The sequence below is a fragment of the Cylas formicarius genome, unplaced genomic scaffold, assembly GCF_029955315.1.
Source record: "Cylas formicarius isolate icCylForm1 unplaced genomic scaffold, icCylForm1.1 PGA_scaffold_7__23_contigs__length_41026272, whole genome shotgun sequence".
Taxonomy (NCBI): domain Eukaryota; kingdom Metazoa; phylum Arthropoda; class Insecta; order Coleoptera; family Brentidae; genus Cylas; species Cylas formicarius.
The window spans coordinates 21,688,025-21,707,278 of NW_026844352.1; the positions used below are offsets into that span (position 1 = coordinate 21,688,025).

Here is a 19,254-nt window from a genome sequence, read left to right on the forward strand (position 1 = left end):
CATTAGTCCGCGATACACATCCAGGAAGTCAACAATAAGATGTGTTAACTTTTAGTTTGCGGGAAACAGGTCAATATAATGCCGGAATTGAAAATAGCGGTGATCGGGGCGGGGGTGATAGGTTTCACAACAGCCTTAGAATTGAAGAACGCGTTTAGAAACGCGAATATTGAGATTTTGGCCGATAAATTCAATACGGAAACAACTAGTTCCGCGGCGGCAGGGGTTTTCAGACCTGGGACCAGTTTTTGCGGCCCCACGGAAGAAATAACCAGGTAATAGTTAGTTGGATAAAATATGCATAAAACAAAATACCAAAATTTTGGGGACGCAGTGTTTTTTTCCTATTTTTGTATCATAGAACAGAAATGGTTACGTTAAATTACGCTTTTTATGTCAACCCTTGAATAAAAATAAATTAAAAAATATTTAAATTTTTCTAAAATGTTATATTATTATTTCTTTTTAATCTTTTTTTATTATTGAGATAACAGGTTTCACATGATTCATATTGTCAAATTTGAGGCAACCACATCAAGAACTTGATCAATAAAAGTAGGAACAGCAATTTTGACACCTGACCTTATGTTTGTTTCGTTATGGTTTATCACATCTATTGAGCGTTCAATTTTAACGGCGGTTGGTATCATAGATATTATTTAATATATTAGGGATTTAATTTCGCCAGTTTAGCGCGACATTGGCCTGCCACGGTGACGTCACCCGGCCTAATTCAAAAAGTCTGGTGCGTAAAACCGATTCGAATATCTCTTTCCATAAAAATTTACTTAAAAAAAATAACAGACCCATTCGTAAACATTAAAACAATTTTATAAAAAGGAGTTTACCTAATAAAAATTTAGAAACAATGCTTGGTCGTATTTTATATATAACACTTACGTTTCACCACCCGAAAATGTAATTTATAAATATTTACTATATATTCCATATATTGGCCAAATGTTCCAAAATTTATTTTAGAAAAAACTTCAAATATTTTACCATTATTAATAAGAAAACCAAAAATACTTATAGTTTTTTTTTTAATTGGAAATAACCTATTTTGTTTTTGGGACACCCGTATATATTTCACGAGCAAATTTTTGTAAGAATTTCGTACCCACTCCGTTGAAAGGTAGCACGCAGTGATCATTTTTCTCGAATTTTTACTAGGAAATGGATAGAGGATTCTTATTACTATTGGGAGCATCTGTGCAATACCTCCGAAGGAGCAAAGGCTGGTGTAAAACAATTGTCGGGGTACATCTTCTCCAGTCAATATCCCCACATCGTGAAAGTGAGATTTATAAGCATGTCAAAGCAATTTGATTAGATAAGTTTGGAATAAATTGCATATTTAATTTTAATGTTGGGAACCCTCCCTTAAACCATACTCCTGCTTTTCGTCAATTAAAAAATATCTAAATTTTCAGCCTATTTCGTAACTAAATTAAAAAATTAAAAATTAATAAATATTAAATTAAATAAATTTAATAAATTAAAAATAATAATAATAAAATATATACATGGCATTTTTATAGGGATTTAAATATTTTTTAAATAGGTATAATGTATAAATTAAGATTTTGCTTTTTTGTGTTGAGTATATTTTTTGTTTAATTTAAGGTTTTCAGAATTTTATTTCATTTTTGTTTGTTTTTTATACTTATTCGTTTTGTCCTGGAAAAATAAAAGGACTTAAGGAATTATTAATAAAGCTAGTGCGTTGCGACTTGCGTTATATATGGTTCCATGTTTAAAATAATGGATAGTTTGTTATATAAACATTGCGTCAATAATGTTTTCATTTCATATCTGAAAAACGAAAATAGAACAATAAAAATTACTATCATAAAAACGCACGTTCTTCATATTTTTAATTTTTGTTTTTAAATGATTGCAAGGGATTGACTTTGACTACCTCTATCTATTTTCTTAACTAAACTAACGTTTTTTTATTTTCTTTTATTTTTTGTCTCCTACAAATTGTTCATAAAACTTTTCCAAATAAAAAAATAAAATTTAAAGCAATGCGTAATAATAATAATAAAAAAATGCATAATGCAACTTCTGAAGATGTTTCTTATTATTGTTTCATTAGTTTCGGAAATATTTATTAATAAATTATTTTGAAAATTCTACACTTGTAATTTTTAACCAATCAAAACGTGTTTTTTGACATGGCAACGGATGAAAAGTGAATTATTTTCCTAGTTGGTTTTTTAAAAACTACTGGTGTGGAGTTTTCTTACCCAATACTACACGAGGTCAAATTAAATCCGGAAATTAATTAAATTACTAGTACAAATATAATTTTTGAGAAGACAATTAATACAAAATTTGTAAAAAAATAGAACTGTTTGACAGTACCCAACTAAATTATTTTTTTTTCGACATGCAATGCTTTACATTACATTTTTTTATTTAAAAACTGTAAGTTTTATGGAAAAATTGCAAGGACCAAAAAACTTTCTAATAAACCCGTCTATTGAAATTATTTTTTTCTGTCATTGCGTAAGTTGTTTCCATTAAAAAAAAAACATTATTTTTCCGCCATTTTGTAGAGTAATATCTCCAAAGTTTACATAACAAACTACCCTCTATATTAAATGAAAAAAAAAGAATCTCTGTGTTTGTGTATGCTTCTTTAGAATTTATTTTGTACTATTTTATATAACTCTATTTTGTGACTTGTAAATTACAAAGCATTGTAAAAATGCTCCCTATCCTAGTTACTTTTCAAATTTTGGCAACTTATCGAGTTTTCTTAATTAAAAAATTTATTTCTGAAGTAACTCCACAGACGAAACTATATCTACCGTTACCTTAATTAAAATCATTTAAAATGGCTAAGCGGTTTTTCTTTTCAGAACCGATACATCGAAAAATTAGTTCCGGTGTACCGGGCGGCAACCAGCGAAGAGCTACAACTTTGTCCTGGCAATTGGAAATACGGATCGTTTTTCATCACTCTGCTCACCGAATGCGATCTTTATTTACCGTGGGCAATCGAAAAGTTTATCAATGCTGGTGGAAAAATCACTGGGGCAAAGGTCGAATCGCTCGAAACGCTCGGGTTGAATTACGATGTCGTGGTCAACTGTACTGGGTTGGGCGCCCGGTACTTATGCAACGACCATAAGGTCGTGCCCATAAGAGGACAGGTGTATAAGGTATAGTCTGTCTCAAAGTATATCGTATTGGCTCGTGCCGGCAATTATCTAAATAACCCGCTGACGGCATGTAGGATAGAGCAGGATGAACTTCCAAGGTGTTTTAAAAATATTACCATTAAGTATTCTTTTATTTTTTAGTTAGGTATAAAAAAATCACAAATTTGCTAAATATTTCTCCATATCACCGAAATTTTTCCCGTATTTCGTCGCATTATCCAAATATTTCACGTATTTTGTTATATGAAGAGACGGGCCTATAATAAAATGTTTTTTGTTACCATATTTTATAATAACTTTAATGCTCTGATTTTTAAAAATACTCGTTTTTACTTATTACTTTTTAAATCACTGGTTTATTAATCAAACTCATGACTAAAGTGGCGTTTATCAAATTTGTTGAGTTACGTTGGAAAGGTCCTTTTGAAAGCACAAAAACTTATTAAAAAATAAGATGCGGAGATGTATGTCGTTTTGATGGATGTGAAGTAGATTTGGTGGTTGCAAAATATAAATATTCAAATATCAATATTTACAAAACCTACTACGTCAATTCGAAAAAATCAAGCGCCAAAGTAGAAACATAAAATAAGTTGTTACTGAACCCCACTTTTTAGTTTCCGGGTTTAATTTGACCTCGTGTGTTATTCCGTAAGAAAATCCCACACCAAATTGTGTTCTGAAATGAAATAATTAAATTTTATTTTTCAATTTCCAAAAACGTAAATATCTAAATGAAAAACTGAAAGCTTTTTTTGGAATATTCTAGCTGCTAAAAACTTAATTTGATTTTCAAATATCGGATCATATCTGTTCTTCTATTTTAGATTAATTTTGAGCTACAAGTGGCAGAAAATTATAGTTTAATCAAATTTAATGTGCTTCGTCAAAAACATCACAAAAATCACAGCATAATTCCCTCAACTAAAACATGTCCACTAAAATTCATCCGTCGCCAGGGTGATCTGTCAAAAAACATATTTTGATTGGTTAAAAATTACAGTTGTCGAATTTTCTTTATAATTACCTAAATAAGAACGATTTTATTCTGTTTCATTGTCAGATTAGTCATTAAGATTTACCGCCGACTCTATGTTATTTTCTAAGCGCATTATAGATTCTGCAATTTTAGTTGTTAAGATATGGAGCTAAATTAAAAATATTGTATTTTCAGGCATCCCTCGTGTCTCAACTATCAGATAATTTATTGGAAATGTGAAAACTGCCTCTCTTATGTAACCCGTAAAACTCAATTCCGCCTTTATTTTCTCATAAGAAACACCCTGTATAAACTAAAAAGTTTCAAAAATATATAATAGTATGCAATTTTTCTCAGAAACAAGAATCTCGGATGACTGATTCTCTTATAGGTGACAGGTAGAGACCTGAGTCGCGGTTAAGATTGTTTCGTTAAGAGATTTCTATAGATTCTCGGATTTTTCTTTAGTAGGCGAATTGATTACATGCAAGAATTCTAGTTTTATTGAATAAGATTTGACGCGCGGTTTCTATTCGGCAGCTGCTGATATTTTTCGTCCGGTCTCTTCAATTTATTCATTCCGTATATCCGAACTCCCGATATTTCTTTGACGGATCAAAGATGTTGAGAGATTTTTGGACAAATGGTAAATCTGTTTTGAACGTTATATTTCTTAAAAACTTTTGATGTGTGGTCAGTGATGTTTTGAATGTAAGAAAGGACAGTAATGGCAAGTGTGAGATTGCTTAGATCTTTGTAAGGTTGCGTTTTGTTTTGTTGTGTTTAAGAGACAGTTTCCACATTTTCGATAAGTTACCTGATAGTTGAGATACGATACGATACGATACGAAATATTTTAGCTGTCGATCTGAAAAACTAACTGAAAATTTAGTTAACAGCATCTTTAGTTTAATCAAAAAAGGACCCAGTGCTGAATTTTTCCTACTCTTAACAAAAGTCAACACCATATACTCTGGGACACCTTTAGATCAAGTACGTCGACACTTAAAACAACCGTAGATAAAACAATTGGAACTAGGATTTACGACAGACTGTCTAAAACTGTTTGATTTAACCCCAGCAATGTGAAAACGAAAAGCTGGCAAAGACAACGCCGTACAACGAAATATTGTTTTACTAATGAAAATGGCCTTAAAATATTCTACTATAAAAAATATATCACAATATTCGATTTTGCGTCTTCGTAAATACTTTTTTCTACTACCATCTGTAAAGTACCTAATTACCCACCTATCTAGCGTGAGGGAAGCGTCACTTTACCACGTCAGTTTCGTTTCCCATGAGTTCGAGCCACTTCGGACATTTCCGGGATTTTACCGCACGATTTGAGAGCAATCGGATGTTTTCGGAGAGATTTCCCACGCTTTGAATTTTGACGTTTATCAATTCTGACGATCATGTCAGTGAATGTAATCGTGTTTTGTGAAAATGTACCCAAAAACTAACGGTCGTAGAAAAAGTATAGTATGCAACACGTTCGGTAAACTTTTTAACTCACTCGTTAATTAAAAACTCGCTCCGCTGCTCTCCGCTCGTGTCAAATAAACTCGTGAGTCAAATGCCGTTTACCGCACTTGTTGCATAATATACTATTACAAGACTGCACCAAGAAACCTATAAGAAATGTAATATCAACTTAAAGATTTTTGAAGTAATGTCAAAACAGATCCCATATTGGGTGTCTATTTACTTGTTTTTCAACTCAAATTGCACGAATAAAACTACAAAAATTAGTCACCGTCATCCAAGTACTATTACAGGTGAGAGCTCCGTGGATCAAAACCTTCTTCTACGGCGATTACGACACTTACATTCTCCCCGGTTTCACCAACGTTACGCTCGGGGGTTGCAGGCAATACGAATCTTACAATTTAGACATGGACGAGTATGACGCGCGTTCGATCTGGCATCGCTGCACGTCGTTGGTGCCGAGTCTAGCAGGCGCAGAGATCGTTGCGCAGAGGGTGGGTTTGAGGCCGCACCGGAGCGAAGTCCGATTAGAAAATGAGGTGAAGAACATCAACGGGAGGGTGGTTAGGATTGTGCACAATTACGGTCACGGCGGATATGGGGTGACAACGGCACCCGGCACTAGTTTACACGCCTGTAAATTGGTCAGGGAGGCGTGGTCGAGCAACAGTAAATTGTAAAATATTATAGTGTATTATTAGTCAAAGTTAATATAACTTAATACCATCCACGATGAAATTTTATTTCATAAAACCCAGATTGTGTGCGTTTGTTTTTTTTTAATTGAAAATAAATACAGCGTGCTTTACAACAAATGTGAAAAACTTAATTGTAAATAATGTTTTAATTTTTTTTCCCAAAAACGACACTAGATAGAAATAAAACATTAAATAAGTTATAAAAACACACTTTGTGCATGTTTTTTTTTTTAATGAGCAGATGGGGATCTATTCGAGTCCTCATCATTTTTCTTAACTATTTAAAGAAGAACATGCGCAATAACCTAAAAAAATAATTTCCGCAGAAGGGTTTATTAGAAACTTTTTCCCAATAAAATGTAAAGCATTGCATGTCGAAAAAAAAAATAGAAAAATTGTTTATTTGGATGCTGCCAAATGGCTGTATTTTATACCAAAATAAAATATTATGGTGTATTATTAGTCAAAGCTAATATAACTTAATACCATCCACGATGAAATTTTATTTCACAAAACGCAGCCTGTGTGTGTGCGTTTTTTTTTAAATTGAAAATATGTACAGCGTGTTTCACAACAAATGCGAAAAACTTAATGGAAAAATAATGTTTTTAATTTTTTCCCAAAAACGACAATAGATATAAATAGAACATTAAAGACGTTAAAAAAAGAGACTTTGTGCATAGTTTTTTATTTTTCTTTTAAATTAGCTGATAGAAATGAATTAGAATTTTTCTTAACTATTTAAAGAAGAACTTGCGCAATAAACTAGACAAAAAATAAATTTCGATAGAAGGATTTATTAGAAACTTTTTCCAAATAAAATGTAAAGCATAGAAAAATAGTTTATTTGGGCTCTGTCAAATGGCTATATTTTCTGCCAACATTTATTAATTATCTTCTAAACAACATTTAAAAAATAAATTATATTATTTATTATTATTATTTATTATTAAATTATAATTTATCTGGAACTAATTGATCCATTCATGCGTAAACTATGAATAAGTATTTTCAAAATTAATCAAAACAATTCAATTCAGTTTTTTAGAGTAACTTTGCCTTCCGTTATAATACATGCAATTCTTTTAGATATCCTAAAAAAACAATAATTCAAAGGATGTAAATCTTTTTTTAAATTTTTAAATTTTAATACATGTCTCTTCTAGTTAACAGTGGTAAAGTTTCTAGCAAAGGACTTAATTCTTCTTGTAAAAAACGAAAATACCAATCAGTTAATATTAAATGTAAAAAATGTAGAATTATCATCGATAATCCTTAACCAGGCGTTAATGGCAAACTGATATTGATGTCTACATTCTGTTATTAAATGCGGATTATCTTCAGACCATACATGAATGTTGTGAAAGTTTTAAAAATAAACGATCATCGGTGTTCATTCGGCGAAAAAAATACATTGAATTAAAACTTTTACCATTGAATAATCGAATGATTAGATAATACATTTGGATTAAATTAGTCGTATATTCTATTGAAACTACAACTGAACAATGCCAAATAAAGCAGTAACAAGAAACGCCTAAGAAGTGACTGCAGTGCACTAGATTTTTTTTCAAAATAAACTTTTTTATCTCGTTATGTATTGCTTTAGATTTTATTTTTTTATTTGGAAACGGTAAGAATTATGAAAAAAAAATATTTTTAAGTGATTGCATAAGAGATTAAAATGTGTTTTGGTAATTTTAATTTTTCCCCAACATTTTACTGTTTTCATTATTTTCAAGATAAAAAATAAAAACATTACTTTTCAGCCATATTTATAGCGCTATTGTTCCCACACTCTGTATAGCCCAAATTTGTCAAACTTCATTTCAGTTAATAAATGAAATACGAAATTTAATGTCAAACGAACAAGTTTTCCAGATTAGACAGTAGGTGAGATTCGGTGTGCTGCAGGGAACGGTTCTGGGACCGCTTTTGTTTTAATGTTTACTTTAACGTGCGAAATGGAGGTAGTATTTGTTGTTTTACAGATCACACCGCTATTACATATAAAATAAGGCGTTATTCTTGGAAAGCTTCATTACAAAAATCTGAGCAAATAATTAGTGGTATAAAAGTTAATAAGTTATAAAAAATAATAATAAGTTATAAAAACACACTTTGTGCATGTTTTTTTTTTTAATGAGCAGATGGGGATCTATTCGAGTCCTCATCATTTTTCTTAACTATTTAAAGAAGAACATGCGCAATAACCTAAAAAAATAATTTCCGCAGAAGGGTTTATTAGAAACTTTTTCCCAATAAAATGTAAAGCATTGCATGTCGAAAAAAAAAATAGAAAAATTGTTTATTTGGATGCTGCCAAATGGCTGTATTTTATACCAAAATAAAATATTATGGTGTATTATTAGTCAAAGCTAATATAACTTAATACCATCCACGATGAAATTTTATTTCACAAAACGCAGCCTGTGTGTGTGCGTTTTTTTTTTAAATTGAAAATATGTACAGCGTGTTTCACAACAAATGCGAAAAACTTAATGGAAAAATAATGTTTTTAATTTTTTCCCAAAAACGACAATAGATATAAATAGAACATTAAAGACGTTAAAAAAAGAGACTTTGTGCATAGTTTTTTATTTTTCTTTTAAATTAGCTGATAGAAATGAATTAGAATTTTTCTTAACTATTTAAAGAAGAACTTGCGCAATAAACTAGACAAAAAATAAATTTCGATAGAAGGATTTATTAGAAACTTTTTCCAAATAAAATGTAAAGCATAGAAAAATAGTTTATTTGGGCTCTGTCAAATGGCTATATTTTCTGCCAACATTTATTAATTATCTTCTAAACAACATTTAAAAAATAAATTATATTATTTATTATTATTATTTATTATTAAATTATAATTTATCTGGAACTAATTGATCCATTCATGCGTAAACTATGAATAAGTATTTTCAAAATTAATCAAAACAATTCAATTCAGTTTTTTAGAGTAACTTTGCCTTCCGTTATAATACATGCAATTCTTTTAGATATCCTAAAAAAACAATAATTCAAAGGATGTAAATCTTTTTTTAAATTTTTAAATTTTAATACATGTCTCTTCTAGTTAACAGTGGTAAAGTTTCTAGCAAAGGACTTAATTCTTCTTGTAAAAAACGAAAATACCAATCAGTTAATATTAAATGTAAAAAATGTAGAATTATCATCGATAATCCTTAACCAGGCGTTAATGGCAAACTGATATTGATGTCTACATTCTGTTATTAAATGCGGATTATCTTCAGACCATACATGAATGTTGTGAAAGTTTTAAAAATAAACGATCATCGGTGTTCATTCGGCGAAAAAAATACATTGAATTAAAACTTTTACCATTGAATAATCGAATGATTAGATAATACATTTGGATTAAATTAGTCGTATATTCTATTGAAACTACAACTGAACAATGCCAAATAAAGCAGTAACAAGAAACGCCTAAGAAGTGACTGCAGTGCACTAGATTTTTTTTCAAAATAAACTTTTTTATCTCGTTATGTATTGCTTTAGATTTTATTTTTTTATTTGGAAACGGTAAGAATTATGAAAAAAAAATATTTTTAAGTGATTGCATAAGAGATTAAAATGTGTTTTGGTAATTTTAATTTTTCCCCAACATTTTACTGTTTTCATTATTTTCAAGATAAAAAATAAAAACATTACTTTTCAGCCATATTTATAGCGCTATTGTTCCCACACTCTGTATAGCCCAAATTTGTCAAACTTCATTTCAGTTAATAAATGAAATACGAAATTTAATGTCAAACGAACAAGTTTGCCAGATTAGACAGTAGGTGAGATTCGGTGTGCTGCAGGGAACGGTTCTGGGACCGCTTTTGTTTTAATGTTTACTTTAACGTGCGAAATGGAGGTAGTATTTGTTGTTTTACAGATCACACCGCTATTACATATAAAATAAGGCGTTATTCTTGGAAAGCTTCATTACAAAAATCTGAGCAAATAATTAGTGGTATAAAAGGTTGGTTGGACTCACGTTTGTTATCATTGACTATAAATTTGAAGCATTTTTAAGACGAATTAACTCCAAATACTATTTACCATACATCTGGATTCCTCCTGAGTCGGCTATTGGTGAATTTAAATTGTTGACGCTTCTTCAGAGCTATATACTATATGCTATATACACTATACACACATATACACTACTTATATATTTTTTGAGGTAGGTTGGAATTTGGAATATTATATTTAAAAGGTTTTGATTTTTTGAGTCAAAAGTAATGTATAGGGTGTTTCGTTTAAAAAAATAAATTACAAGTCGATAACTGATGAACCCGTATAATTATCCCGAAAGCAAAAATTTAGTGCGAAAATTTATATGTGGAGCAATTTCCTTGTATATAAATTATTAAATAAAACTGGAATATTGTAAAATACGCCTTGTGCCTCAACGAAAACAGCAGTGGAATTTTCATTTCACAGAAAATGAAAGATAATACTGTGAAATCTGAATTTCACGCTTAAACAAATTATTCAGTGAAAAATATCGATATTCATCAGCGTTTTTAATGTATATCTAAAGCATCGACAGTACCGAAAGTTCAATGCCGGGGTTCAAGGGTACCAACTTTCTTCGGTAGACGGTATAGACCCCCCCCCCCCCATTTTACATTAGTGGTTTATTTTACGTCAACCGTGTGTTGAACGAACCGACGGTAAAGAAATAATATTTTTCTCGTAAAATGGCCGATCATTGCCTGTTGTGTTATTCTATCTTCACGACTATAGTGGCGTTCTTTTATATTTTTCTGGACGTCAACTATTTTTTGCGGATCGTGTTTACGATCGGATGGGGCAGGTTGTTCGATAAACGCCGAAAAATCGACGAAACTACCGAAATTTACGGTGAGCCTTTATTTATTTATTTATTTTTTGTGTGGTATTAAATTCCCTATCACTTTTACTTTCTATCTTAAATTTATTCCAAAATTGAACTCTTGAATCAAACAAACGAAAAATGATTAAATTTTCTTGCAGCGTTGCTGCAAAATATATTCTTTTCTGATGTAAGGGGTTTGTTTCAATCAACTTAGGCCCCATAAAACTCAAGCTATGCGTTCAGAATTAACACCATACTTAACCAAAAATCCCTAGGTACTATAATTGATATTTTCAAAATAAAGGGTGTCTATTATCGCTGTACAAATTTGAATAAGCAACATTTTGATTATGGGACAGCCAGAATCCACTTTATTCTACAATTAATGCGCTTCTTAAAATGTTTGAATCACGGCTGCTTAAAAAAAAATGCTTTAGCTATTGCGGTATTTAAATAATTATAAAACACTAACTTAAAATATAATAAAGTAAAGTCCCAGAGTTAATTGAGATCGATAATTATTGATGTAAAATCCGTTATTTAATTTGTGGATGTAAGCTACTCTATAAACTAGCAAGCAATTTGTATTATAAAGGATGTTCTATATGCCCACCTAGGTTCATTTCGCACGCACAAAAAGTTTAGAAAACTTTCCGAATTTCCACTTCCATATTTTCTTTTGTTCTAGGAGCCACTTGATATACTCTTTCCTTTACATATTCCTATAAGAAAAAAATCTAAAATACTGGACCACCTCTGCTTATACAGCGATTATCAAATCGTTCACTTCAAAATTTCAAAATTTTTTAACTGCCAGGCCATAATGCGGAGAAGAAAATCCGCTACCTCTAGAAAAAGCAGTAAATTAAAAAGTCGGGCATTTCGCAGCATTTCCTAGTACTTTTCTGTGGAACTTCAAATTCATGTTTTTACTATAAATCACATTTTCTGTGCTTTCGAATCCATTCTTCATTTTTTGTGATTGACGATGGCGTCTTTGAGGATAACGTTGGGCATTCTGGAGGTTAAAAGTTCCTCGACAGGTAAATTCATTTTATACAATAATAATAAATGATAGGCAATTTATAAAACTAACCAAAACTGACTGTCAAATTATTTATTTTTAAAGCAATCTTGATTGAAATATGTTTGACATAGTTTTGAAATAAAGACGAATACCTCAAAAAGTACGTGAATTTGGGTATAGGGCACACTTGATGCAAAATAAAGTGCTGTGTTAGGTCAATGGAATGAAACAAAAGTTTTTTTTATGTTTATCGGGCCTATGGAGGGGCAGTATATAGAGCGTCCTATTTAAAGCTATATAACCAAAAATCTTGCAACTTTAGTTAAAAGATTTTTTCCTATCCAGTAGTATCAGTTTTGTATATTGTTTTTGCTTAGGTTTGATACCAAATGAACTGGTTTAATTTTATTTACTGCTAGTTATTGGTATTCATTTCCTCAAACAATAAAATGAACCGAACTGAAAATTTACCAAACAGTTGAAAAGAATCAGAAAACAGATTTCAAAAACACTATCTCCTTTTTTTTTCAGAGTTGTTTCTGTATGTTCCCTGTTGAAAAAATACTAGAAAAGTTCTACAAACATAAAAAAGTCGCTTTGGGAGAAAAATAGCATCTATCTAAAATGGAACCATTCAGTATAGTTGACGTAAAACAAAATTAAATAATCTCACCGCATCTTTTAAAATTTGAAATACTTTAATTATCCATCTCACCTAATTTTAAGACGAAAACATGGGATAAGATTTTTTGGAATATTGCTTTTTTCAAAATACACAGTGTTGACAAAATAAAATTTGATAAGCTTTATTTTTATTATGAATTAATGGGAAAGAATATTCCAAAGACATTTGGTGCACATAGTAAAGAGTTTTAATTCTTTACTGTGTGTACATTTTAAACTTTTCACTTTCATAAGTTCAACGAGTTGCATAATTTCGCAAAATTAAAGAATACAGAATTGAATATTTTTATCTTGTCTAATTTTAAGTAAATTAGATTTCTTGTATTTTCTTCGAATATTCTACGCTTTAATAATGTAATTACTAATAATAAAATAATTGTCACTGTATGGATATATTATTGAGAAGCTCTGAGGATCGTTGCCAGGGAAACTAACTAAAAAGAATTAAAATGGACGCAAATTCCTAAAATCCAATATCACTGGTTAATCATTCAAATTTTATTTTTTCGCTACCCAAGCAAACTAAGCAATGTTCCAAAAAAACTTATTTTATAGGTGTATAGTAAAATAATTTTGTAACAATTATGAAAAAGAAAAACGTAAATTTACAGAAGCTATATAGAAAATTCATTCACTTTAATCAAATTTAAGTTAAGTTCTGCATTATAATTAATATATGAATACATGCTTCAAAATCAAAGTGCCTCGTTTTTATTCCCGATAGTTATTTGTTGAAAAGTTCATATTCAAACATGCACGATTATTTTTAAACGAGTTTACTCAGCAATAAACGGGTCGTACGAATCTAGTAACTTTCCGTATGTGCATACAATTATAATAGTCGTTTCAATTAAAATTAGACATTTTACGAGTACGTGTTCGTAAATGAAAACGCTACCGTTTGCATTTGATGAACTTCTGTTCTCTGCAGGCAATAAATCAGTTTCGGTTTATAAAAAAATATTCGACGTACAGGTTTTATGAAAACATGCAAATGTAAAAATATTATATTTTTTAATATTTTGGTAATTATTTGGGATAAATGTGTTTAACAAGGAGTATAATTTAGGGAGGGTTGGGTTCATATTTGTATGGATAGTGGATGACGCAAGCAATAGTTTCTTGGTAAGATTCAGTGTTCTAGAGCAAAAAAGTACTTTCTCTGTTTGCCGATAAACGAATTTAAACTCTGAAGAAGTCAACAGGATAATGGGCAAAGGATTTACAAAACTGATTTATCTTCAACCGACGTAGAAGGCTTATAATTAGTATTACAGTGGTCTTTGGAAGAATTTTTGAAAAAATAGACAATTTAACTAATTTCACTGGTCCTGATGGACAATTATCCAATATTATTAATCTTATTAATAACTTGCAAATTCTAGATTTCGGATCATACAATTACAAAAAGAAAATACTTTTTTATACTTTCTCACAGACACACGGTTACTTGCCAAACATCATAGACAAAATTTTAAAGAGAAAAAAATAAAAGTCTAACAAAACAAATCATGTAGGCCAAACAGGAAGATGTGTTGGTAAACGTAATAATTCATTCATTAATGGAAATCTTGATAGCAACTATGCACTTTATTTAAGAGAATGTAATTATAGTTGAGAAAGTTAAGACACACCAAAAAATAAAATATTCTTTTAAATGATCAAATATATCTTCATAACCCACTAATTCTGACGATTATGGCAGTGAATCTATTAGTGTTGTTTTGCAAAAATGTACGCAAAAACAAACGGTCGTGGAAAAAGTATAGTATGCAACATGTTTGGTAAACTCTTTCACTCGCTTCTGCCAAATAAATTAGTGATTCAAACACCATTTACAGCATTGATGGCTTAATAAGAGCTCTTAAATATTTAAATCTAATAGTTTTTTCCAATATTTTAATTTTTCTAAAAAGTACTAGGTTTATGTTTGCAAAAAAAATAACATTGCGCCATTATTTATCCATATGTGATATTAGCGTTATTCGAAGATGATGTAAAAGATATATGCAACGGAATTTAAATTAGATCTTGCAGGGCGTTCAAAATAAAAGAATATATTTAAAATTGAAAAATCTCGATTTTTTAAATGGCTCGCATTAGCATTTTTTTTAAAGATCTTACAAAAACGTACAACTTTTATTGATAAACCTATATTTAATAATTTTTCAAAGAAACTTCCACAGGCTACTGTTATACTTTTTACAAAACTTCTGGATTCTTCCTGCGTCGGTTTTTGCTGAGTCGAGCTTACTGACGTTTCGCCAATCATCCTGTTGACTTCTTCAGAGCTTTAGTCAAACTGGCTCGCATTTTACTTTGTACCTGCTTATATATTTTTTAAGGGGGACGGAGCTAAATGAGAAGTATAAACACAGTCTCGGATGACTGACTCCCATATTGGTGACAGGTAAAGACCTGAGTCGCGAGTAGGTTGTTTATAGATTTTTATATTATCGGATTTTTCGTTGGAATTGATTTCATGCAAGAATTTTAGTTTTATCGGATAAAATTTTATGTCGGATTTCGTGAATGTGTTCGGCAACTGCTGATGAGTTTATTTGTCTTAGTCTTAAGCTCTTTCATGTCCTTTGAACCTAGTTGATATTTTTCGTTCGGTCTCTCCAATGTATTCTTTGCCTCATACGCATGGAGTACTGTAAACTCCCGGCATCTCAAATGGAATTTTGTCTTTGACGGATCGAAGAAGAAGATAAGAGATTTTTGGATTTCTGGTTTTGGCGTTATATTTCTTTAGAACTTTTGATAACGAAAAATATCAACTAGGCTCAAAGAACATGGAATGTAATCAATTCTTCTACCAACGAAAAATCCGAGAGTCTATAGAAATCTATAAACAACTTAACAATGTTAACCGCGATTCAGGTGTTTACCTATCAAAAACAATATATAAGCAGGTACAGAGTAAAATGTGAGTCCGTTTCAGTCAAGCTCTGAAGAAGTCAACAGGATGATTGGCGAAACGTCAGCAAGTTATATTAGTTAAATTATTATAGCTAATATTAAAAAATTAACAGGAAAAAGAAATTTGTTGGAGCCGTAGATAAAGCAATAGACAGTTATTAGCAATTTCAAAATCACAGAAAAAGTAAATAATATTAAATATCTATTACAAGAAATTAACTTATTTTATTTTTTGTTTTCATTGTGGCACAATAAATGTTCAAAAATATGCCCGTACTTGGATACACATGTTTAGTTTTTTTCTTATATTTTCTTGGATGTTCCCTGCATAAACGGGGTTATTATCCTGCACGCGTCCTGAATCACATTTCCATCTTTTCTGGCGTTGTAGTGGAATTCACATAAAAACATCTTCAATATATCCCCGCCAAAAGAAATTTAGTGACGTTAAGTCACATGATCGAGGGGATCGCCTAATGAATCCACCTCTACCGATATATTTCCATGGGTAATGATTATTTAATAATTCTTTAACTTCTCTATGGTAATGAGGTATGAGGAGCTCCATCTTGCCGAAACCACATTTACTGAAACTCAATGCTATCGACTTCTTGAAGAAGTTAATGTAATTATTCTGCAAAAAGTATAAATATCTACATATGGGCGAATACTTTTAAAGTGTTTTATTCCACACCACATACTGGGTGACCAATGGTTTGGGTTTAGCACTTTAGTTTCAACAAAAAATATTATTTTAGACAACAAATTTGAAAGAAGTTTTACTTTTTCTCAAATGACGCTCTAGAAGTTCTTAGCGTAGTACCATATAGAAGGGATGATATTTGTGTTTTCTAATGGCGCGATTAAAGGTAGATTGGTATGTATCACAAGCTAGCTACTTGACTGCTACTGACTGACCTGACCTGACTGCTACTTAACCACTGAAGAGATTGTCTAGTTGGTATACGTCTATTAGGGTACTTCGTTTTGTAGTCTTACTGCCAACAAAGTATTTTTTCTGCCTCTCCCGGTATATAAATCATATGAGCCAATTCAGCTTTAGGAGAATCCATACTTAGCTTTTGTTTTAATTTACCGACACCACAATAAATATGATGAATTTATTTACTCAGTTGTCAGGTCAAAATTTAACAATGTCATTTGGTCATGGCCAACTAATGTTATAGCAATAGTCTTACACAGAAAGAAGGGTAAATATTGGAAAAGTTAATACTTAAATATTAGTATGAAATAGTAAACTTTAAAATAATTTTAAACTGTGCATTCTAACCATCTTTACAACTTTTGTATTTACTATTTCCTAATAAATTTTGTACCGTGCGTTCAATTAATCTTGATAACATTTTAATTGGCTGCAACTTTTTTGTTTTTGGAGATATCGAGGTAAACAAAAAAAAACGAAATATATATTATATATGTGTTTAATAGAATATCTTATTCCGATTACAATCATGTAATACACTTTATATTTTAGTACACTCGTTTTTGACAAATTACACAATGTCAAACAGTGCCCTGACTTTCAAATAAAAATATGTTTATGTTTGACATATTAGTAAACAACGTTGATGGTTGAATTATTGCCCAAGTCATTATTGTTAAAATGGTTTTTCGCGAATTTAGCATCCGTGAAAGGAGTGATATGCTTCAAGTAGACTTTCTGAATAACCACAGCTCGTCAGTATATTATACTTTATCCAGAGCGCCGAGCTCCTTCAAAACAGATATTTCTAAGGCTGGCAAAGAAATTTGCAGAAAACGGTAACGTGTTAAATGCTAAAAAGGTATGCCGGGATTATATTGTTTTAAATGAAGAAAATAAGGCAAACATATTAGGATCCTATGAAGCACATCTAGTATCCTCTATTACTAGAGTATATGAAGAGACAGGTATTTCTCTCTGGAATCAATCCACTCAAAAACTAAGTGAAGAACAATGTCAAAGAAAGGTGCAGTTTTTTTTTTTGATTTTTTAAATAGACGTAATGAGAATAATAATTTTTTGAGATATTGGTCCATAATCCTAGACACATGCAAGAAATAAAAACCCAGCTGTATTAATCAATTAATGTATGGTGTGGCGTCACAGATGGGCATATTTTGAGTCCGATATTTATAGATCAAAAGCTAACTGGAGATCATTATTTGCAACTCTTACAGCACCAAATAGAACAATATATAGAAGGTTCACCCCTAAATATATCAGCGCTGGTTATGTGGCAGCCCCTCCTCACAATGTTGTGCAAGTGAGAAATTTTGTTAACATGGAATACCGCAGGAGTTGGATAGGGAACGGCGGAACTATGGATTGGCCAGTCAACATCCCCGGCTTAACTTTAATGGATTTTTTCTTTTTTGGATACATAAAAAATCACGTGCACAGAACTCCTTGCAATAATGTCGTTGAACTTCGGCAAAGGATTCGTGCAAATAGTGTGTATGAGAAATGTGTTTAGCAGTATGTAGAAGAGTGTTTTTGTTCAACTTTAATTTGTAAATAATTATGTCAGAAAATTGATAGTGTTTTGTTTTATACGTCATATCTCTAAAAACAAAAAAGTTACAGTCAATTAAAACGTTATCAAGATAAATTGAACTCACGGTATATGACATCAATTTTCTTATTTAAAGGTATTTGCACCAGTCAAGATTTGGATATCTTCTTCTCGCATATGAACAACGCTCGATACGTCAGAGAGCTGGATTTCGCCAGATTTCATTTCTACGATCGCACCGGACTCTATAATGAGATTACCCAGTCGAAAGGACACATACTCCAAACGGCTTCCAATATCAGATATCGCAGGACGATTCCGTTGTGGACAGTGTACAAGATCACCACGAAAGTAAGCCCGTGCATGGAATACCTGGGCATATCGGGTTATATTTATTGTTGTAGATTGTCACTTGGGACGAGAAGACGTTGTTTATCGAACAGCAATTTATCACTTTGAACGACGGTTTCATCCGTGCGGTGGTGTTGAGCAAACAGAGCACAATTGGACTTGACGTGCCTAAAATTATGGCCAAATTGACCGGTCAGGACGTTTCCTTCAGGCCAGCGCCAGTTGCCGAGCTTGAGGACTGGCTCAAATATATGGAGAAGTCTAGCCAAAGGCTCAGGAAGCAGGAATAAATTGTTACGTTTGATATTTGTTTTACCACTGCAAAGTGTTCTAATATTTTTCGTTGGTTCCGCAGTAATTTAAATTTTTATCCTTATTTGTGTAGTATTATTAATCTCCTCCCTGCGACAAAACGTTTTTCCATTTTTCATCTGCAAACTGGAATAAGCTAGATCCCAATTGAATCGGTATTCTGAGATAAAACCCATCGCTGAGCTGAATTTTTCAAAACTCTTATAACTAAAAGCGCAAATTAAACGTCCAAAGGTAGCACGGCATAGA

At 31.3% G+C, this 19,254-nt stretch overlaps 2 protein-coding genes across 2 annotated transcripts; both read left to right on the forward strand.

Moving 5' to 3' along the window:
* The first annotated feature begins 21 nt into the window (after positions 1 to 21).
* On the forward strand, positions 22 to 6,366 carry LOC132705500 (D-aspartate oxidase). The gene is made up of 4 exons (XM_060676102.1): positions 22 to 275; positions 1,174 to 1,297; positions 2,871 to 3,173; positions 5,934 to 6,366. The coding sequence occupies exons 1-4, from the start codon at positions 79 to 81 to the stop codon at positions 6,321 to 6,323; spliced, it is 1,014 nt and encodes a 337-aa protein (XP_060532085.1). The 5' UTR covers positions 22 to 78; the 3' UTR covers positions 6,324 to 6,366.
* A 4,638-nt stretch (positions 6,367 to 11,004) lies between these two features.
* Positions 11,005 to 19,069, forward strand: LOC132705277 (protein THEM6). Its single transcript, XM_060675766.1, has 3 exons — positions 11,005 to 11,216; positions 18,479 to 18,693; positions 18,747 to 19,069. Exons 1-3 carry the CDS (start codon positions 11,054 to 11,056, stop codon positions 18,981 to 18,983), a joined length of 615 nt encoding a protein of 204 aa, XP_060531749.1. The 5' UTR covers positions 11,005 to 11,053; the 3' UTR covers positions 18,984 to 19,069.
* Positions 19,070 to 19,254: the final 185 nt, after the last annotated feature.